Source organism: Zootermopsis nevadensis, unplaced genomic scaffold, assembly GCF_977971745.1.
Source record: "Zootermopsis nevadensis isolate Lab colony 2312 unplaced genomic scaffold, Znev_1.0 Znev_ptg000001l, whole genome shotgun sequence".
Taxonomy (NCBI): domain Eukaryota; kingdom Metazoa; phylum Arthropoda; class Insecta; order Blattodea; family Termopsidae; genus Zootermopsis; species Zootermopsis nevadensis.
The window spans coordinates 4,664,702-4,688,753 of NW_028259133.1; the positions used below are offsets into that span (position 1 = coordinate 4,664,702).

The following is a 24,052-nucleotide window of genomic DNA, read 5'->3' on the forward strand; positions in this document are numbered from 1 at the left end:
AGACATTTCTGGCGATTATCTTCATCAATAGATGAAGGTAATTGGTCACGTTCATGCCCCGGCCGCCAGGATATAACCCTAGCTCCTTATTTTACAGGAGTTTGGTTGGGGCCAGAACAGTGACGAAGAGAAACGTCCCTTTCTCTGCCGGGAATCAAACTCTGGTCGTCTATATTAAAACCTGCACTGAGCTACGTCTATCATGTGGTTTTACCTGTGTCAAGTGTCGTGATTTAATTAGCTAATCTCACGACGCAGAGATCTTCTTGAGAATGTTTATAGTCACTCATCTGGTCAATAAATGTCTATTCTTTTATTGAATTTGGATGTTTATTACCGCGTTTGGAAAAGCTGGTAAGGACACAATCTTGAGAAAGTGGGATCCAGTCAACTACTGACATTTCTTTGAGCTCACTTCTCGTATTCTTGAATATATTTCTAAAGGTAGGCAGGCTACCTACGACATAACTCCTCACTTTGCATTAATTCAGGGTTTTTTTTTTTCCATTCTGTTTTGTATTTAATAGATTCCACGCATAATGGAAACAAGTCTTGCCTTGTTTGATACAGAGGACAGGATTGTTATGTGAGAAAGTTTTAAGACAATGTCAGTAAAAACAAACAAATTGTTACGTAAGTCTAATCCTCAGGTCTTTCCAGTGGCAAAATTTGGTTTTCCGGTATCAACCCCGTCGAATATTTAAGGCTGTCTAACGTATCGCGCAAACACTACAGTTGTCATCTTTGGGGTGAATGTGCGTTAGTTTTTTTTATTTTAAAAAAGCTTCATACAGAGCAGGTAGTAGGTGGCTAGTTGGATCTAACATAACAGATTGGCCTACTGGAGGAGCGGGCTGCTATCCAATCAGTGACGCTCACGTGGTTGAGAAAAAATATGTGATGGAAACATTTTTAAGTGTCACATGGTGAGAAGAAGAGGTGATGAAATAGGTTTTTGTGATCATTTGAATTGGGAGACGAGGTGACAGGGAAAATCTTCTATAAGCACAAAAATAATATATATTTACCCTGAAGATGGCATCTGCAATGCATGCCGAAACATCGGTTAATTTCAACATTGGATGTGGATTAGCCCCGAAAACCGAAGTCGAACATGTGTGTATAACTTTTTTTGAGAAATTTCTTGCCAAAATTACACGGAGTCAGATTTATTTGTCTACGTTTCATGGAGTATGCTGATGTCTTCACTAGTAGATTCAATAGTAAGCCATAACAACTTTCTCTACGAACTCTGATGAGGCGATAATTGGATGTAGTTTATGAAGCACTTCCTTCCAAGTTTTCTCACGCATAAGGTCTCGGCATTTTTTTTTTTTTTTTGGTACGCCTCACAACCTATTAGAATGTGACGAAAGTGTTTCTATATTTGTGGCATTGGCAAATCTCAGGTGTACGGAATGGAATTCCGTAATTAAATACAAATGTGTAATTTTCAAATACTCATTCATCACCCAGACGATGCAGGCAGTAAGCTCTTCTGAAACATCGGTTAATATCTACAACACTAAAAAGTGCAACATTCCAGAAGACACTCATTTTAAAAGTGGGTACATAATTGTCAGGGTTCTTCAGAAGTGATTTTGATTTTGTTTGTTTGTTACTGTTCTTTTCACAATTTTGAACTTCCATCAGGCGGGATCTACGAGAGATAGGAGTTGAAGGAGACTGGATTTTGTTGGCCCAGGACAGGGTCCGGTGGAGGGCTTTGGTTAGTTCGGTGATGAACCTCTGGGTTCGTTAAGCCATCTGGTTGGTTGGGTCCACTATTTGGGAAGCCTGAGGGGAAGAGACCTCTGGAGAGACCTAGACGTAGATGGAAGGCTAATGTCAGGCGAGATCTACGAGAGATAGGAGTTGAAGGGGACTGGATTTTGTTGGCCCAGGACATGGTCCGGCGGAGGACTTTGGTTAATTCGGTGATAAACCTCCGGGTTCGTTAAGCCATCTATTGTCCGAAAGTAGACGTGGCTCGCGGACTATAGTTAGTTAGTTCTGGCGACAACACCAATTTACACAAGTTTTTAACTTTTGCTATTAGACCGCATTTCGTACTAGCATTTTGTGGCCTTATGGTAATCAGGATTTCTCCTAACGAAATAAAATCATTACCTCACACCTGAAACTGAAATTCCCATTCATTTCCAACTCGTCCTCAATTTTATCTCCTTAATCGTGTATTCTAAAGGAAATGTGAAAATGAGTGGCGATAAAGAATGTCATTATTTCAGATCGTTTTGAATACGAAAACATAGTTTTTTTTTCTCTAGTTGGCGCCTACATCTCTAGGATATTCTTACTCATGGCGTTTCGGTGAAAAAATATGCACGTAACCACATACCACGTGGTTAAGTGAAAGTTGTATAAAATTTACTGCTGGAGATTTGACAGTTTTATATAAGTCTAACCGAATGAAACGTGACTACAGAATAGGTATAACGTTATACATTTGTACACCACGCAGGGCTGTTAATATACTTCAAGAGTATTACGATTAAATAAATGAGTTAATAAAGCAGCCATGTACCGAACTACTAAAGGTCAATGCGTAGAAGTTAGAAGTTCAGATTTGTTAATCTGCTGTCCGGTTTTATAATTTTAATCTCACGCAATGTCTACATTGTTTGTGGTGTGTACTTATTTCGCGTGTGGATGGAGGAGGTGGTCTGCAGATGTGGAGGGGAGATGAGAGACAATGAATGAGCGGTAGTGGATATAAGGCAAACTCGATGGTTGAGCGTTTGGAAAATAACCTTTCACGTTAAAAAGCAACTGTAACGAAAGACTTGAACGTATTATTTGGTACGAAGTAAGCAGCGTATGAAGGTAATGAGCTTTAAATATTTGGGTCAGAATGAGTAATTCGAAAAGTAGAGTGTATCTGTGGATAACAGCAGACATTTTGGAAACTGATCTGAAATTCGTTACGGTCACGAGCCGACACTAAATTGAGAATGAACGACACATTTCTCTAACTCGACAGCAATGATTATGCATCGTTTAAGAAGGTAGGTGAGCCAATATAAAGAGAGTATACCAAAAGATGTCACTTCGAACACAGCCGAGTTCTCTTGGAGTCGTCGTTTGTGGGAAAAGCGCTCCCTGTTTAATCCCTGACCAACCTAATTTGAATTTAAAGAAGTCTTAGGAAGAGACTCCCAAAGATGCCATCGGACAATCAACCTTTGTACTCCGAAGTGGATGTGACAAATATCTTACGAGCCCTTCATCCCACTGCTTCAGTGTGGCCGAGTTTCAAAAACTATACAAATCCGTCGTATAAGATTATTTATTCCTCCAGCCTGAATACCATCCATCGTTCAATTACATACAGCGGCCGACGTATTCTTGAACTTAAGTTGATTAAATGGCATTTCACGACAAAGTAACAGCGTATTTCTGTATTCATGCTGCTTAGATACACTAATCACCAGCTTATACGTACAGTGCATTGGAATTAGTCTTAAACTTCCTCTCACATAACATAAATGAACGTTTCTTTCTTTATGTAAGTAATCTGTTCTAATTTGTGTGAGGGGACTGGCGTGATACTGCACCCTCGAACATTCTGATTAAATCTACTGTTCTCTGCGTATATTAATTAACTGCTATGCACATCAAAGAGTCAATTGAATAAAAAAATTTCTTGGATATTATCCATCGTCTAGTAAATATAAAACGTAAAAAACGACGTTTCGGAGATGGGACTCGGCAAAGGGCAGTTGCAGCCGATCATTAACTTCAAGTTAACGTAATCGAAAGCGACGGATAGATGTCGCCAGCATAGCATCAGACTGACAACGCTATCAGGGAATGCCTCGTCTCAAATGTTTAGTCTACACTGTAGACTCTACAGGGAGTCAGAGCGGGAATGTTTCCAGCCAGCCGTGGTTAGTGTTAAGTTTGAGATGCAAGGACTCTGGAATCGAAATATCTCGTCGTCACCGACAACTTGCATCACCCCGAATACCACTACTGTCGACGGTAACCTTCGCTCAAGGAGGGACCTAGGGCAGACGAGGAGAGCGTCGACTTGCCAGGACCTATTTACGATGGTTAACTACTGCAGACGTAGACCAGACCTTCGAGCCAACGCAGATGAACTAGTGTTGTTGGGGCAGACAGACAAGGACGCCCACCCACAACCACAAATGAAGAAACACGAAGCGTGATCAAGTAATGATTTTGGAGACTGTAAGGCAATTATGAGTACTATAATACCGGACATTAATGTTTCTCGTCCTTGGTGCGAATATCTTAGCGAGGCTACCACACTCATTTCGATCAAATGCACCAATGAACCACACTCGCAGCATGTCACTGTCTGACGTCGAGCTAACAGCGTTGCCAACCGTACAACGAAAATAATATAATATTGTTGATATGTTTTGAATCGGTCTCTGGATTCTTTGCTTCTTTTATGAAAATTGTCTCCAATTTTAAATTCGAGTTCTTGTGGGCTGAATACTGAGTAGAAAAGTCTGCGGAGTATAAATTTTGTTCACGAGGAAGAGAAAATCTTTGATAGCAAACATCTAAGTAACACAAAACAGCGATCAGCTAGGTGGCGAGGTAGAAAAGTCTTCTTTGTACCAGATAGATGTTAAGTTCAATCCATTTGTCTCAGTAATTGAAAACGGCGTTAAAGGAAACAATGTTTTCGTTCTTAAAGCCTCATCATTCAGCTACAAGATGTTACTGAAGCAGACGGGACGTTTCTTACCATCGTTTATGTTTATAGACTTCATTCGTAAGACTTTTTTAAGTATAAAAGGAAGTACCTAACTCGGTGGCTCTGTGGCATTTGTTGAAAATTGGTTCAGTGTTTGTCCGAGACGGTCGAAGAAAGTGTTCGAGAAGTTATTTAAGTTTAATGATCAGCGTTAAAACGTAGTCGTAGGCCATTGCAGGATATTGTAACAGCTCACGACACGTTAAAGACGCCATAGACAACAACATGAATAAGAATCATCAAACTGTGTAGTAATTTTAATTGTTTTAAAGGTTTTGATAAAATGTTAGCTTATTTTATCTAACATAATTTTATCCTTGATAAAAAAATTAAATAAAAACAAATTGTTTCCATGTCGTTGGTGTAATGTCTGCGGCATTACATATGAACCTAAAAATGATTATATGGGTCGAAACACATAGCTCGGAGCAAACGAACACTTTTATAATAATGGGAATTGGTGTGTGTAAAACGTGGCTGTGGTTATTTATTTATTTAGTGTTCTGTCTGACGACAGGTCCATATGAACAGGATCCTTCCATCCTTTTCTCGGACTGGGACCTGTTCATATACGTTCTTGGCAGATGATCCAGAAGTGGTTTGCCATTGCCTTCTTCTGTGTGTGAATGGAGTAATTGTTGGGATGCCACGGAGAAACCGGGAAAGCCCCCGGAGGAAAACTCCGTGTTGCCTAGACCACGGCATTGCCTAACACAAGTCATAAATTCGGGCACCGCCGGGAATCGAACCCGAGACCCCAGGATTACAAGGCCAGCGTTCTAACCGCTAGAAAGTTAATTCTGGAATTTATCTGTACTGCCGGAGATAAGACTACCACTCTTGTAATAAAACTGCTATTTTGCCGACATGTGTAACGAAGATGGTTGTCTCCTGGGTTGTAGCACCGTGTAGTCTGACAAAAATTCATGACTGACTTCATCGCCCTGATGGTGGAGACAGCAAGGACCTCTGTAATGTTGGTAAGCTTCTACCCTTCGACGTCACGCCGACGTCATTGCTGCAGTGTTCCTATAATCCGTCCAGATATAAGAGTAAAGCACTGGTCCTTATGGGCTTTTACTTCCTTTATTGCCACCCTCTATGGATATGTTTTTATTTAAAAAACCAAGAGTTGCAGTACGATTGTGTTTCGTAAGAATGTGCTTTAAGTACTTTGTAGTACATTACTAGTGTGAAGAGTTTATTTAAATGTTTAAATTTCATTCAATATCATGTATTTTTATTTTATAATTAGCGGGGTAGGGTGCGGTAGAAGGAACAGCCACTACTGAAGTTGCATGGATTGTGCACGTGGTGAATTGGAGGGCAGTACTGTGCTATCCAAAGAGAAGTTCACAGGTGTCGGTGTTTTAACGGTGATTTCTTGAAGTTTAATTTGTGTTTTTCAACAGAATGGATAATTTTGTTTCTGCCAAACGAACACCGCGCGCGTTTAGCAAATATTGCAACGTAGCTCCATGCATTACTCATATATCTGGAAGAACTATGGTAGTGTTACCATTATTTAATGTCAACTTAACTGCCTTCTACGTTCCCCCTCCACTTTCTTTACCCCTACATCTTTAACCTACTCCCCCCTCCACTCCTTTCTAGTTCCCTCGGCAGAAACAACTGACTGGAGCCACAGTCACAGTTATGGCAAGAAGAGGAAAGAAACAGTAGGTCGTGGTCAATTAAACAATTGAATTACGCCATATGGCTCCCGAATTTCATCGTTTAGACAATGTCGATAGCAAATGGAATACCAGTGTTATGTGTGAATGAAACACGTATTGCAGTTTCTGTTGCTGACTTTTAAATGTGTCAGTATTGTGTATGTGTGTGATAATTACATCGAACGGGAATCAATGTAAATGAATGTTTGTGAACACCATGCGATGGCGGTAGCAGTGACAAGCTTGGAATCGACTGGAAGTGGATTAATTTTTCCTGTCGACATCTCAATCTGTTAACAGGTCCATCAACAAATAATTCCTTGAACTACAACTTTCACCTTGAACAGGTATTGTACCACTTTATTTTTATATTTATATTTCTGAAATATGTCTGCCGTTAGCATTGACATTTTTTAGCCATCGATATAGAATTCTTGTAATAATAATGGTGAGAAGTAAGAACATCTGAAATCTAGTCAGCCACAAATGCCTTGCAATTAAACAAAGAAGGTTTAGTTATCAGCATGCCAGTAATTTATTACCAGCCTGTTCAAGTCATGAGAGTCGATATTTTTCGATGAAAAGAATTAGAACTACAGGAAACCGTGCGATGTAATGTTATACGTTTAAAGATTGGACATACATTGTTTGGTAAATCTGGTGTCATTAGGAGATGGTATATTGCTGGAAGACTGTGGCGACCTAATTCGTATGACAGCAAAATCTAGCCTCACCTTTTCTCCGAGACCAGTAAATTGTTGAGAGAGAGAGAGACGAAGCCCCTGGGTATGTTAATGTTTTGCTCAACCAGGGCTGTTATGTCCCGGTAATGCCACCGGTATTTCCGTGCGACATTTTTCAACAACTTTCACCTCAAACTTTTCATCTCGCAGTTTACCTCACAGCATCGATACCGAACCTGTGGCACGTAACGTAGTTTGGGATAACAAGTCATTAATGAAACGTGATATGTGAAGGGGGGAAGTCCTCGGAAAAGGGCGCAAGGACTCTGACAAGACGAAGTTATCGAAGGTGTGACGCTTCATGAAACTGTGGGGAATTGAGAATTATGATAATTCCGATGCGTTAAACAGACACAGAAGTTTTTTAACAAATATGTTTGCTGAGTTTGTGTATCCATTAAAGTATTTATCTTTACAGTTACTTGTTAACAGCCGGTAGCTGGGTAGTCCAGCGATAGGGGCTACAATTTCTGTCTCTCTGGACTTTCGGTTGAATTCGCTTTCCTAGTATCTGTGGATGAGGGTTCCTCCCCTTGCAAGGTAGCAAGGTTTCGCCATTTCTTTTTACCCTCATGATTATGGGTCGACATATTTAACGAATTGTGCCACTAGAAATCATACGTGAGATTTGGGATCACAGTGGGAACTATAAACTTCGACCACCACGATTATCGAGATGTGACTGACCAAGATCGATTGGTATTAACTCCATCTCTGTTCCTCATACTCCTAGCGGCTGGACACATCTGCTGTTTGTTACGTATTTAGAGCAAATAATAAAATTGTGGAAAATTACGAAACCCGTACGTATAAGAATAGACGTAAATGCCACATTATATAGTAGTACTATTGTGTATGCTGATAACCAATTACTATTAACAAGAAAATAACATTTACAGGAAGGTGTATTTTGTCCAAAAAACTTTTTGGGATTAGAAATAATTTTTATAATATGAATATATAGGAATAAAAGTCAAAGGAAATGAAAGGAACATGAGAAGAGTAGAAACCTCAGTAAATGGGATAATTTTGGAACACATAAAAGATTATAAATATTGAAGTTCATGATAGTAAGTAAAAATTTAAAATAAAATATAACAAAATGCTATCAAAATAACTGGTTACTGAAAAGTCATTACAATAGACAAGCGAACAAGGCAATCCAATTGGAATTTAATAAAGTGGTCTGTAAAACAAACGGGGTATTTGGAAGCCAAATGGTGGACCTTTGTAGCTAAACATAAGATCGAAGCACCACAAATGAGATTTTTTACGTGGATTGAAAGTGAGAATAAAAGAAGTTGATATGAAGCTAAGAAAATGACCGATGACAGGAAGGGAAGGAGAAATCATATTCATTGGATGCCGGACTCTACAGAATTATGAAATGCTGGCTTTTATAAATAAGACCGACCACAAGCAAAAATGCAAATACGCATTCCTCCAAAAACTTCTCGATTTTGATTTGCGGTCCTTTAAAATTTATACGTCTCTCTACTTTCTTTCGCCTTACAGACCTCACATGTACGCAAAAACGTGCCCCCCCCTCCTTGATGTGTTTATCTTCCATATTCAGGTAGTAAAGGACAGGTATTTTTTTAATAGCTGTTCCTTGTGGGTGATTAAGTGCTATTAAAGTAATGCCGACAAAAGCACTGCCGGTTTACGTTAAAATTTCTCTTTAAATTAAATTAGCCAACTGTTAAGTCTTGCAGCTAATTACCGAACTTCGTGATCCACTGATGCTTCGTATTCGGGAGGTACCGAGTTCAAATCTCGGCCCGGAGACCGAGTATCATGACTTGGTTTGATTCGTGGTTTTTCTCAGTCCTCCACGCTGTTTCAATGAGGACAGTTAGACCAGTCTTTCGTAGTCTTGGATATCCCTGTAACTGGTTTTGTCTGCAGCACGTTCTAAGGTCCTTCATCGTTTACCGGTTGGTGTTATTGTATTCGTCTTTATGTTGTATGATTTTTTTTTAATAAGATCGCTGTTTGGGAGGTAGGATTAATACCTAATCCGTGTTTTTCTTGCAATTCTACCACTAATAGTTACGGTTAATCTTGTTTATTGTTATAAACATTTTGTTTGACTCCATTTAACGACACAGAGAATTCTAATAAAATCAGCGAAAATAAGATACTAATTACATTGCGTAAGTCATCGATGAATAGGTTAAAAATTAGAGGCCCCAAAACAGATCCAACAAAGCCAACTATTGGGTTAATAAAGTCTAGATAAGTTACGAGATTTGTTACAGTAGATTTAGATTTTGTAAAACCACGCTGACAAGGATTGCATTTAGACTTTACGTAATGTGAGACATGATTATGAATAACAAGTTCAATTAATTTGGAAAAATTATGAAGTATAGAAATGAGTCGGTAGTTACTAACAGTGACAGAGTTGCCTTTTTTAAAAAATGGGAACTACTGCTGTATGTTAGACTTAGATTAAAGATATCAGAATAACCCTTTATAATAAAGATAGGCGACGTAACTCAATAAAATCTTCTCGGGCGGTCAGCAAATGGTTAAACATCAAAACCCTGATGATGGGGACAGAGACGGTCCCCGAAACGTCGGTTTAACTGTTTGAAGCGGCTGATCGCCGAGAAGATTTTATTAAAGCTAGGGATGTCATCAAGCCTGATAGATTAGATGGTCTTAGACGTCTAATTGATTTACAGATGTCCAATTCAGAGATTATTATTATTTAGTGTTCTGTCTGACGACAGGTCCATATGAACAGGATCCTTCCATCCTTTTCTCGGACTGGGACCTGTTCATATACGTTCTTGGCAGATGATCCAGAAGTGGTTTGCCATTGCCTTCTTCTGTGTGTGAATGGAGTAATTGTTGGGATGCCACGGAGAAACCGGGGAAGACCCCGGAGGAAAACTCCGTGTTGCCTAGACCACGGCCTTGCCCAACACAAGTTATAAATTCGGGCACCGCCGGGAATCGAACCCGAGACCCCAGGATTACAAGGCCAGCGTTCTAACCGCTAGACCACCGTGGCTATTAAGTGTATTAAGTGTTCTGTCTGACGACAGGTCCATATGAACAGGATCCTTTCATCCTTTTCTCGGACTGGGACCTGTTCATATATGTTCTTGGCAGATGATCCAGAAGTGGTTTGCCATTGCCTTCTTCTGTGTGTGAATGGAGTAATTGTTGGGATGCCACGGAGAAACCGGGGAAGCTCCCGGAGGAAAACTCCGTGTTGCCTAGACCACGGCCTTGCCCAACACAAGTTATAAATCTGAGTACCACCGGGAATCGAACCCGGGACCCCAGGATTACAAGGCTAGTGTTCTGACCGCTAGACCACCGTGGCTACAATTCGGAGATAGGGGCTAATTATAAGAATTCAGAGGACTCCACAGGGGAAGGGGATGCTCCTAAATAAGGGTTATTGTAGTAGACTTATTGAAAATGCTTAGGAAAACCATCAGCAAATTTACATAGTTGTGCCAAATGTTATGTGTTGTTTTGTTTAGTTGTTTCACTGTGATAGGTTAACAAAGCGCAGAGAAATCTGGCTAGGAAAGTTTTCGAAGTCTTTATTCTTATTTTTGGTTTATCGCTGTATTTGTAATCACAAAAAGTAAGCAACCGTCTTTTGTTATATGCTGAGTAAAAATGTGCTCTCCACTGTAGTAGCTTTCTTCATTGTTAGTTGTGAAGATTTAGAGCTTCGACAAAAAATTGTGAAGTGCTATGTTTTCCATTGACGACGGAACTCTGCTTTCTGTTATGGAATGCCAATATTGTACAATTTTATTATGTCTGTATGTTATTAAAATGTTAATTTCTCTGCTGCGGAATTTACACAGTATTGTGTTATATGCAGTAGGCAGGGATAATATTTTCGTGTACGCCTATGAAGGATTTAATTTTCAACTTGGATTATAGCATGCTAAAATGAGATACGGAAGATGGGACTGTAAAGATAATGGAAAATCAATGTAAACAGTTTAAAATTTCGACGTTTTTTATGTGCAATGTTTCGTGAATTCTCTGTTCCAACAGCTGCCTTGCAAAGACACTTAAATGAGAATAATTATTTTGTAACACAAGACCAAATTGTTTCAGAAAGTAACCGAACTCACTTCCTCAACTTAAAAATCTGAACTAGATAAAGTTAGAAAAAACGAGAATCTTCGCCCTCGTTCTCAGGGTAGTGTAGTATAGTCGGCGTAGAAGTTTTTGGCGGACGGGCCTAGTCCGTGTACCTGAGGTGGCACGGTCAGTGTATTTCTTTTGTTTGGGCGTTCAGTCACACAAGCTACTCGGTGCAGTCAGCATTATACTATCGCATAAGAGACTCGCTCCTAGCCTTCCCCTTGGAAATTCAAACCGCCAATAACTATTGCGCCGACTATAGTAGGAGATCCCTGGTATTTTTTATTTGTAGTGTTCTGTCTGACGACAGGTCCATATATCATGAACAGGATCCTTCCAACCTCTTCAGGTTGTCAGGGACCTGCTCATACATATATACATTCTTGGCAGAGATGATCAGAAGTGGTTTGCCATTGCCTTCTTCTGTGTGTGAGTGGAGTAATTGTTGGGATGCCACGGAGAAACCGGGGAAGCCCCCGGAGGAAAACTCCGTGATGCTTAGACCACGGCCTTGCCCAACACAAGTTATAAATTAGGGCACTGCCGGGAATTGAACCCGGGACACCAGGCTTACAAGGCTAGTGTTCTGACCGCTAGACCACCGTGGCGGATCCCTGGTAGCCCGAGAAGAATTAATTATACTTTGTCGCCGTGAAAGTTTCAGATCATTCGTCATAAACTTCGTATTACAGTCCATCTTCAGAATTCTTTATACTTCGTTTCTAAAATGTCCCCTGTATTTAGATTACAGAAAGGGAGGAATTATGAAAGTATGCTCACCTTGTTTCTAATAAGACGGAAGCAATTTTGTAATGTACCTAACACTGTTCATTGTCACACAGTTTTATTAATATATATGTATAGCTCCGTATTTATTCATTATTGTCGTTGTCATTGTCACGAAGTTGGCCCATTCAAGTTTCCGAGTTCAGTCTCAACTTTAACATCGTTCACGTTGTCCTCTGTCTGTAGGATATGTCCGGATTCTTCTGGTAACCTGCAATCTTCCAGTGTGTGGACGTATTGGAACCAACTGTTTCTCTGTGCATGGGGTTACTATTATAACATTTTAACTTTTCATTATTTAATATTTATTCAATTCTTCGTAGGAATTCCGTGTCCCGTTGTTTTCTTGTGTTTGATTTCACTGCCGTGAAGAGATTTCTAGAGAAGTTCTGCTTTATAAAATTTTGGCCTTCAACTTCTTCGAACTACAAGGTTTTTCATAATCTTTTGTTTTTGTAATCTTTGCCCATCTCCTTGATCTTACAAACTTTATACATGAACGTGTTCACTTTTTCACTGTTACATTGAAGTTATGTTTTTTGTTCTAATACACCTACAAAAGAGCGCTGGCCTTGTAATCCTGGGGTCTCGGGTTCGATTCCCGGCGGTGCCCGAATTTATAACTTGTGTTGGGCAAGGCCGTGATCTAAGCAACACGGAGTTTTCCTCCGGGGGCGTCCCCGGTTTCTCCGTGGCATCCCAACAATTACTCCATTCACACACAGAAGAAGGCAATGGCAAACCACTTCTGGATCATCTGCCAAGAACGTATATGAACAGGTCCCAGTCCGAGAAAAGGATGGAAGGATCCTGTTCATATGGACCTGTCGTCAGACAGAACACTAATAATAATAATAACACCTACAAAACCACGCATTGTTTAAGACTGAATATTTCATGTTATGTACATAATAAATTAGTTTCTTCATATCTGATCCAACATTTATCAGGTCTTGAACTAACTTAGTTTCCAGTTTTACAGTCCGCATAAATATATTTTAGAACGTTATAATTTCTAATCACTCGCTGCCTGTCTGAATTAAGGACCTTATTAGTAGCAATAGGGATGTATATGAAAATTCAACTTATTTTCTGTAGGGAATGTACTTCATTTATTAAAGTCCTGTGTCATAATTGGCTTCCAGCAGGTTCCGATTTAATAAGCTTGTTTTTGTTTGGATTATAGGAAATGAACTTGTCTGATATTGAAATGTAGTGTACCAGATTGTTCAGGTAGACTAATAGAGCGTGGCAAACTAAACCCAACTATGGGAAAGTAATTTTGCTTCATAAGAACAACTCGGTTAATGGCACCGTAGTTGGAATTTATGGTGTTGTACTTTCACATTGTCTTCGGAATTATGTTAATGATTTTACCGTTTAAGTAACCATGCTATTTGGTTTCTGCCGAGCGTCGGATGTATTTATAAAACAAGTGACGAACTTGCTAGTTGCATAATGAATATCAACGTACGTAACAAATAAGATTTTATATAGATATTTCATTGTCCTATCACGATTGTATTCCAGTATCTATGATTAAATGAGGCTCTGTTTCTCAACGAATGGTATTCGTAAATTTTGAATATTAGAGGATTCTGTATTAAAGGAATAAAAACAAATATTGCAGGAAGAAAATCTTTAAAAAGGACGAGCGTGTTTAATGTTTTGAGGATGGCTTGTTGCGCCGCGTGGTCTGGTAGAAGTTTACCGACGTTTCAGAGGTTCACGCTGCCTCACTACACGGGACACCAACCCAGAAGACATTCGTCATCGTATTCTCCTCCGCGGTAACTTAAAATCTCACTAATTAATTGTTTTGATGCTGAGATACGTTAAACTTGATATTCATAGCTGAAGCGAGAATTTTACGACGTTGCGTACTCAAGAAATGTTGTGTAAGAACTTGATGGTGGGTTCTACCCCACTTAAAACAGTAAATGCAACTTCAGCTCCCAGAAATGTCTTTCATATCTTCTCTACTATAAAAATTCGTGATTTGTCGTCTATCAAAACTTGACGTCATCAAACAATGTTACGTTATATTTGTTTACTCGGCATTGTTGTACCAACACAACAATTCCGAGTAAACAAATGACTTTAGTGTCTTACTCAAGATTTTAAAACGCAACCAACCCCCGTCCCCCCGAGGGGGGTTGGTCAAGTGTTTTAACCCCCCGAGGAGCTCCGAAAGGAGCGCTCTGCTCTAGTAATCCATAAAATCGAGAGAACAGTAATTATTGATGCATTTATGAACGAATAGATGGTAACACAATTGTTCCAGAAAATTCACACAAATCTTAGGAGATTGTATGTCGTACGTCCCCAAGGTTAAAATGCGTTTATCAGCCCTGGGGAGACACGTAGAATAAAAGTGAGGCTGTGAAAGTTTGCTTGTGTGGGTCTCACCCGTCGCTGTATTCAAGTTCTTGCCACACCCAACTGAGGAGATCTGGAGTTTTATTCTCAGCGGTCTCTGGTTCAAAGCTTTCAACAGTCCCTGTCACAGCTCCATTGTACCATGCGTAAAAAACTAACGTAGTGGTCGAGTGGTTAAAACTCCTGATTCGGGAGGCCCCAGGTTGAAATCTCGGCCAGGAGACCGGCTGTATTGACTGGTGTTTTCCGTGGTTTTCCTCAGTCCCTCTAGGAAAACGATCACGACCGCTTATTTTCACATTCCTTTCCAGTAATTTGGCCTCGCTGTTAAAATTCTTTTCATTAACTATCCGAACATGTGTATTTCGTTCATGCATGAATGTGTTCGAGACATCTCATCGTTACAGTCTGAGAATTCTTGTACATTTACTTCGCCAAACGGATAGGTCAAGTGAGATGTACCGCATGGCCTCTCGTTCATATAATTTAAATCTAGTTGTCATTCATGTCTGGGGACACGAAAAATCTAGTTTATGTGACTCAACTACATGATATAGCAACTCTTCGGCAGGAACTTGAAGTGTGGCTGAATAAAGTCTCCAGCGCCACTGGCACGCTCAGGGTCGCGTTGAAGTTCACGGACGACATTTGGAGGACTTATTACATTTCGGAAAGGAAAATTTCTAAACTCGGAAAGAGGGATTTTCTGGACCCATGTTTATAACGAACGTTTTTCGTAGTTTTGGCCACATCTGTAAGATAGAACCTACATATTTAAAAAAGGATAATTACTTTAAATAACGGCAACTCAGAGTGGCTGAATCTACGTCTTGCTGATGGTAGAATCACAGTAAGTCAACTTACGGACATTAGATTTCACTTACAACGCAAGGAAGCATGTTGGTACAAGGAAATGCAATCACATGGCGGTCCCCGTACTGACTAATAAGGAATTATCCAAAGATGTTGATGTTAAATGTTAAAGGAACAACAACGGAAATTAACCAAGATATTTAAATTATTTTACTAGTCATTTTCGAAACTTGAGTGGACAGACTGATAAAAAAAAACTTTTGTAAATTTTCGTCTCTCAAATTTTTAAACTCAAAAACAAAATAGTAATGCTTAAAGTAGCATAAGTAGAAAGGGGGTGTAAGCTGTTGTGCAGGTGGGAGGGGAATTGGTGATGGTTGGGGTGCGTGAGGCACGCTCGCATAACAGAAATGCGGAAATTCTGGACGAATCGTATTTCCGTCTTCCTTGCGAGATTTAAGACATTAAATGCGTTCCGAAGTTACACAAACTGCATAAACCGCCTTATTCCATCGAGGCCTGTAGTCTAAAACTGGTCTTATTAATCTTTAGCCTGGGTTCCAGCGAATATGACTTAACCTCTCCTCCTATTCCGTGGTATTATGTTTTATTTTCTTAACCTAATGTTCCTTATATCATCCCTTCGCTATCTGTCTCTCAAATTTACATCTGTAATCCGAGTAGAAGTCTGATTTGTGCTGGTTTGTCATCTGAGTGTTTATGGCTCAGACAATGAGTGTGTGCTCAGCTGAGTGGGGATTGTAGAATGTACATAACCTAACTGCGAGGTTGACTACGTCACTGAAAGAGGGGAAGGGAATATGAAAAAGCAAGGGAGAGAAATATGGCAAGGAGTGTGTTCGAGTATGTTTAGTGTAACTGAAAACATTTCTTCCCTTATAAATTTCGAAACAGTCAGCAGCATTTTCATGCACTGACATTCGCATTGCACTTTATTATGTCATCCAAAGAAAGTACAAAACACTAGAAATACAAACTAACTAACTAGATGGCTTACCGAACCCCAAGGTTCATCACCGTACTAACCAAAGCCCTCCACCGGACCCTGTCTCCTTCAACTCCTATCTCCCATAGATCCCGCCTGAGATTATCCTCCCATCTACGTCTAGGTCTCCCCAGAGGTCTTTTCCCCTCAGGGTTCCCATCCAGTACCCGGTGCACACCTCTTGTCCCATCCATGCGCGCTACATGCCCAGCCCATCTCATTCTTCTCGACTTAATCACCCTGACATTATCGGGGAAGGAGTATACATTTTTAAGCTCATCTTGTGCAGTTTTCTCCATACCCCATCGTCTTAGGCCCAAATATCCTCCTCAACACCCTGTTCTCAAACACCTCCAATCTGTGTTCCTCCCTCTAAGTGAGAGACCATGTTTCGCACCCATACAAAACAACAGGTAAGATTATTGTTTTGAACACTTTAATTTTCAGGTTCTTAGAAATCAGACGGGAAGACAAAATATTTTGAACTGAGAAGTAGCAAGCATTTCCAGAATTTAATCTCCTCCTAACTTCCTCATGAGTGTCATTTTGATTTGTTATTGTTGTTTCCAGATATTTGAACTTTGTAACCCTTTAAAAGGATTTATTAGCCACCCTAAGGTAATTTTTCCCGCCTGTCTTCTGACGACGAATTTACTTCTAGCCCCACCTGTCTACTAGCCTCTAGTAAAACTTCTGCACTCCTCAAACTGATAGCGCTACTTCTACAGCCTAAACGTAATTTTACACCCGATGTGTGTGTACAGGGCAGGAGTGGGTTATCTTTCCGTTAAGTGCTGTCTCTTCGCGGTCTTCCCCTCGCCCTTCAGCATGTATATTTGCAAATTTCAAGCTCGGAGCTAATATGGCGTCTACTGTTCACCTCGTCGGTAATGGTGGGCGGAGCAGACTGGTTCCCACTGTCCTCCCAGCTTTCACCTATTACATTCTACTGGCACATCGCGGTAACTTTGTAGACTCTCAAGCCAAAAACCAGATGAAAGTAATCTGATATGGTGGAACCTTGATGCTTTGCAAGGAATTGGAAGGATCCCAAGATGTACGGAGAGTGGACCTGCGAAACCAATCGGAATTGAGGTTTTCACGTAGTCTGAAGATGGCTGTCTTCTGGGCTGTTGCGCCGTGAAGTCCGGTAGAAGTTTACCGACGTTTCAGAGGTCCTTGCTGCCTCCATCATCAGGGCGATGATGGAGGCAGCAGGGACCTCTTAAACGTCGGTAAACTTCTACCGGACTACACGGTGCAACAACCCAGAAGACAGCCATCTACATCTAAAGGTGGGGACATTTCGCGTAGAGAAATTACACGACGAATATGATCGGCTTTCTGATTACAAGTGGGAATTTTGCTGTCTGAGCCTAGTCTGAAGGCTATCATACCGTTACTTTTACCATTCCTCTTTCAAAAGAGACGTCGGAGAAGGAGTTACGAAGGTTGACAACACAGCTGTACGTACGAGGTGCTACCCAAAAGTTCGGGGAATTTGAATTCCACGCGAAAACCGGTTGTGGAATGGCCTGCCGCCGCTAGATGGGGCGAGCAGTACTCTTTGTGAATTAGTGGTGCCAACAGCTGTGAAGGCGAGAGGCCACGTTCTTGAGTCTCGTGCGTTTTTGTAACGTTGTGTTATAGTGGTTCGGCGATTTTTTAAACGTGCATAAATTGCAGATTTTAAGGAGCAATGAATCTGCATCAAATTTGGCTTTAAGCTTAAAAAAAACTGCTGTTCCCCAAAATGAAATATCGATCGAAAGGCCGTCGTTTTGACACAATCGAGGAGATCCAGGCAGAATCCCAGGAGGTGTTTAAAACACTCACACTTGAAGACTTCCAGGGATGCATGGAAACATGGGAAAAACGCTGGGATAGCTGTATCCATGCCCAAAGCGACTACTTCGAAGGAGACGGTGGAAAGCAGGAGTTATGATAAACAATTTTTTTTTATAGGCAAATTCCCCGAACTTTTGGGTAGCACCTCGTACACATGATCACCTTCATTCTCTGTACCTGCTTTTCGAACAGAGCTTGCGGTAAAAGCTGGCCTCTTGCGGTGCGCTGGTATTCAGCGTGAGACAGGCGTAGGTGTGTCCTGAAGAATGAAGCAATCAGGCAAGAACTATAGGCCTACGAATTTAGCAGGCTACTTAAAATAGTCGAATAACAAATGGAATCGTTTCCGTCAGAACGAATGGATGAAATCATGTTTTTGTTTTGCAATTTCTGTTCGACTAATGGGAGAAACGGGGTTGGGGCAGACACACTTCTCCATTCGAGACGTACGATTATATTCGAAACTTTTGGAAGAAGAAAAATACAAGAATAAAAATGAAGGTGTCTTTCGATACCATAAGTTTTGTGTCGTGAGGTTTGTTTATTATACTCTTGTGAATTCGGAAACAATCTTTCTTTTTCTTTTTTAAACTGTGGCATATTACAAGCTGATGTTTGTTTTTCGAAGAAAATGGTATTCTCATTGTGTACGTGTGACAGGGCGCTTACGTAATTGGGTTTGCCTTGGCACTGCCGTCCGTCTAAGATGTTAAATTAGTTCATTATTTCGTAGGATCTGAGGTTTTCACGGCGGTGAGTCTGAAGATGGCTGTCTTCTGGGTTGTAGCGCCGTGTAGTCTGGTAAAAGTTTACCGTCGTTTCAGAGGTCCTTGCTGCCTCAATCATCAGGGCGACCCACAAGACAGCCATCTTCGAGTTCATTGTTCTTTATCATTCGTCGGGTTGTGTTCTGAACTAGGAGAAATGTTTCGGACAAGAATCAAGAATATAAATTAATGTAATTGTACAAGAAACACCCAGAACTCTTAAGCGGACAGTGATTCGTGGCGGGGGGAGGGGGGGGTTTCTGGGAAGCAGTTGCAAGTTGGATGATACAATCCATTCTCGCTGTTATATCTGAAAGGCAAAGTTATTGAGCTTGAGGCAAGATCTCAGAGTCTTCGTGAGTGTGTGATGGGTGGCGAGCAAGGTGGAGGGGGGGGGGGGGTTCCCACGTTAGTATCCCACAGTCATGGAACGGTACAGAACGAAGCATTGGCGGCAGACAGCAGAAAATCCAGAGCGTAATAAAGTGCGTCTTGAATACCATAATCCCCGAAGCCAATGAAACTGCTTTTCAGGTGGTACCTAAGGAACCATCCGTACAAAAGTACGTTATCACCGGTGTAGTTTCATCTTACAAGTAAAAGTTTATATTTTATTAATATTTTGCAAGTACAGTCTGTGCTTCCATTTTAAATCAAGGGTAGTTACATTCACTTTTGTACTCAGGAAGAGTGAAAGAGTGTCTTGTGAGCTCCCTGGTTTAGCTGGCTCCGAAATAGTAGTTTCAGTAAAAATAGATTTTTCTGTTGAGACAGGGTCTTCTATCAGTTAGACAACAAAACCATCGTTGACTCTCATATGAGAATATGAAATATCTGTTCATTTCAGGCGCTATCCGAATGTAGGTGAGTATAAAATCTAAAACTCTCGTTGGAAAAGAACCGTAATTGGGTAATTCATCATGAAATTAAAACAGAAAAGAGACCTTTCCAACTTGATCTCTCAGAACTGTAGTATCGATGGACTCGTGCTAAATAATACTAATTATGACTACTAGATTTTTGAGAGTACGAAGTATTAAAGAGACTCGTTTTTCCGCAGAAGTTGTCTTAGAAAAAGTGGCAAAAGTTCTGTCCTAATTGATATGCAGAGCTTGTAAGTCCATTTGAAATATTTATTATAATTTTCTTAGAGCCGGGATAGCTCAGTCAGTATAGTGACTAGCTACGGGCTGGACGACCGGGGTTCGATCCCCGATGGGGGCAGGATTTTTCCTCTAGCCTCTGCGTCCAGACCGGCTCTGGGGCCCACCCAGCCTCCTCTACAATGGGTACCGGGGTCCTTTCCCGGGGGTAAAGCCGGCCGGGGCGTGATGCTGACCACTCACCCCCATCTAGTGCCGAGGTCAAGGAAGAGAGGAGCTATACCTCCTCTCACCCCAAACGCCTACATGGCGTATAGTGGGACAAACTTTACTTTTACTTTATTATAATTTTCTGGACATACTACAAGCAGAAAAGTTGCTTTTTATTCGATTTTGAATTTCCCTTACAGTATAAATCAGAACAGAGTTAAAACAAATATATTTCGTATTTAATTATTCATTCAGTTACCTGTATTTATGCTAATGTAACATTTTTTGAAATGTGTTTTAATGAAGGAAATCTTACGATTTCAGGTAGGTGGAGTTGTATTTTTTTAAATAGCCAATTAATATTCTTGGTTTTAATTTATTTTCAGTATTGAAACTGTCTTTTGAGATTTTGAAATCCACAGTCCTGTTCTCATGGCTTGCAAAACTGATTATACAATAAATATATAATTGTCAGGAAATGGCGTATTTTATTTTACCCCAATATGTGTGTAATTTTACCCCACTAGTGGAGTACATTGAAGAATAAATGACGCAGTTAAGATTTTTAATTTGTAACGAAGTGTTTTGTGAACTAATCAGAACATCACTGCACCCAAATGCTAATAAAATACTTTGGGTTATTCTGGTCGTTTAAAAGAAGCATAATCATTAGTTCTTTAATTGTGGGCCGGAGTGAGAAAAGGTTTGACGTGGACACAAGACTCTAAGTTTTTTTTAAAAGAAAAGTGAAAGAAAGTCACAAAATATAATAAGTGGGAAGATATTAAATGCGTTGTATTACTGTCTACCTTTGCACGTACCAGAATATAACACGTGATATTTACATACAGAAAGCCCGCCGGGAGAAATGGACTTATTGGACAGTTTGATTGGCCGATATAAAATATTAATGACGAAGAAAATGTTACTTACGTCCTCTTAGCCATGTGATTCTGCATTTTAAAGTACATACTGGTATAGTGGGCGCAGTAGTTTTTGGCCGGTGGAATTTTCAAGGGGAAGGCTAGGAGCGAGTCACTTGTGCTTATCGGACTGAACGCCCAAACAAAAGAAATACACTGACCGTGCCACCTCAGGTACACGGACTAGGCCCGTCCGCCAGCTCCGCTAGCTTCTCCACCGGCCAAAAACTACTGCGCCGACTATAAACACGTGTTGAATTAAGGATTCAGTTCGGCAACGCTGTGTAAGACCAGCAGGTGGGAGTAAGAGAGAGCAATATGTTAGCAACTCCTTGAAGCGTTACCACAAGAAATTGAAGAATTTTAATTGTTTCGTAAAGGACAACTGCATACTAAGGTTGAAATATTTAACCCCTCTTCTATGGCAGTGAATGTTGAACATTAGGTCAACGCAGTGAATCAACAGAACGTAACTGTCGAAGACAATAACATATTTCCGCGGAGTAAATGAGAAAAACTAGGACTTACGATATGAATTAAATAGTTAAAGAATACAGACCAAAGGATATAAATGTCTGGTTTCTGTGTAGTCTCGTATGTGTTTACCAACATTTCGGAGGCGCTTAATGCGTACATCATCAGGGTAACAACCCAGAAGAGAGTCGTTTTCATTTTAAAAGACGTAAGAAACTCAGATATCGTAATAATATTGAGAACACTAAACGGAGGATATTAGACTACGTATCTCAAGGAAGATGTCATTGGATTGATCTCGAAAGAGATCACTCTCATAAAAATTTGATTGGAACATATCGGTGGGTTTAAACCTTGATCGTGATGATGTAAGAAAAATTGACTCTGGAATTCGTAACCTGTTCTTAACACACTTTATGTGCAAGAACGTCAGCTTTTGGTCTTGCAACACCTTTGCTCTGTCCTTGAAAACTCACCAGTCTGCTAATGATATGCCTGATGGAATACGCGCCTGTAAATGATACATTTCGTTTATTATTACAGTGCCTGAGGACGATCTGGGTCTTGATCCCCCCACCCTCAAGGCGGCCCGGAAACATCCAGGACCCAACCCAATGCAACTATGCGGCTTGGTATTCTTACAGGTAAGGAGAAGATACGGCAATCCATCGCCTTACGTAATAGAATTGTAGGGTCCATTACCTGCGTGAATAGCAAATTGTATTAACATTGTACAGCTCTGAGAACCTTTTAAACTGATGTAAACAGAATATATTTCACTTCATACTGGAACTATGAATTCATAGTATTTAATTTTCCCTGGAGGTTTGTGACTGTGGTCTATTTATCACACGGATTTTAATTTAGATATATAGTTGATATAGGTGACGTTTCAGAAATTTGTTCTAGTCTCGTCCTCAGATGATCGGCTTTCAGTGTACCGACAGAATAGTTATTGCACGTAAATTTACTGTCCACCGACCACGAGAAAAACCCTGCTAGGGGAAGTCGTTTCTGGTGCGGTGCAGGGGTGATGTTTACTACCAAGTGGACTAGAGGGCTGCTATTGGTGGGAAGTGTGATACGTCAGAGTTTTACGCTACTACACACAGACTGAAAACATCAAGCAGTTACGAGTAGCGTGTAGTGAGTGCACCTGTACTGTGTTCTGTGGGTGTTGCGATAACATTCTAGATTAAATCGCTGTGCCACTGTGAGGTAATCTTAAAGCTGTACCCATTAGAACACATGAAAGCCTGTCGTCTGTTGTTCGTTCAGTGGTTGTGGAACGAATGCTTTTAGGATCGGTCGTCACTCACCGCGAAATCTTGCGCATGCGCGTATATCGAATTCCTAGCAGGGCTTTTCTCCTGGTCTGCAGACTGTAGGTATCAGGTGGACTAGAGGGCTGCTATTGGTGGGAAGTGTGATACGTCAGAGTTTTACGCTACTACACAGACTGAAAACATCAAGCAGTTACGAGTAGCGTGTAGTGAGTGCACCTGTACTGTGTTCTGTGGGTGTTGCGATAACATTCTAGATTAAATCGCTGTGCCACTGTGAGTTAATCTTAAAGCTGTACCCATTAGAACACATGAAAGCCTGTCGTCTGTTGTTCGTTCAGTGGTTGTGGAACGAATGCTTTTAGGATCGGTCGTCACTCACCGCGAAATCTTGCGCATGCGCGTATATCGAATTCCTAGCAGGGCTTTTCTCCTGGTCTGCAGACTGTAGGTATCAGGTGGACTAGAGGGCTGCTATTGGTGGGAAGTGTGATACGTCAGAGTTTTACGCTACTACACAGACTGAAAACATCAAGCAGTTACGAGTAGCGTGTAGTGAGTGCACCTGTACTGTGTTCTGTGGGTGTTGCGATAACATTCTAGATTAAATCGCTGTGCCACTGTGAGTTAATCTTAAAGCTGTACCCATTAGAACACATGAAAGCCTGTCGTCTGTTGTTCGTTCAGTGGTTGTGGAACGAATGCTTTTAGGATCGGTCGTCACTCACCGCGAAATCTTGCGCATGCGCGTATATCGAATTCCTAGCAGGGATTTTCTCCTGGTCTGCAGACTGTAGGTATCAGGTGGACTAGAGGGCTGCTATTGGTGGGAAGTGTGATACGTCAGAGTTTTACGCTACTACACAGACTGAAAACATCAAGCAGTTACGAGTAGCGTGTAGTGAGTGCACCTGTACTGTGTTCTGTGGGTGTTGCGATAACATTCTAGATTAAATCGCTGTGCCACTGTGAGTTAATCTTAAAGCTGTACCCATTAGAACACATGAAAGCCTGTCGTCTGTTGTTCGTTCAGTGGTTGTGGAACGAATGCTTTTAGGATCGGTCGTCACTCACCGCGAAATCTTGCGCATGCGCGTATATCGAATTCCTAGCAGGGCTTTTCTCCTGGTCTGCAGACTGTAGGTATCAGGTGGACTAGAGGG

At 40.8% G+C, this 24,052-nt stretch overlaps 1 protein-coding gene across 1 annotated transcript in view; it reads left to right on the top strand.

Moving 5' to 3' along the window:
• Positions 1-6,088: 6,088 nt before the first annotated feature.
• Positions 6,089-24,052, top strand: part of LOC110836763 (uncharacterized) — a 65,250-nt gene continuing 47,286 nt past the window's right edge. Inside the window, exons 1-2 of the mRNA XM_087351606.1 lie at positions 6,089-6,773; positions 22,150-22,250. Of these exons, the coding sequence (XP_087207732.1) occupies positions 22,229-22,250 (22 nt within the window). The 5' untranslated portion in view covers positions 6,089-6,773; positions 22,150-22,228. The remainder of the gene's footprint in view (positions 6,774-22,149; positions 22,251-24,052) is intronic.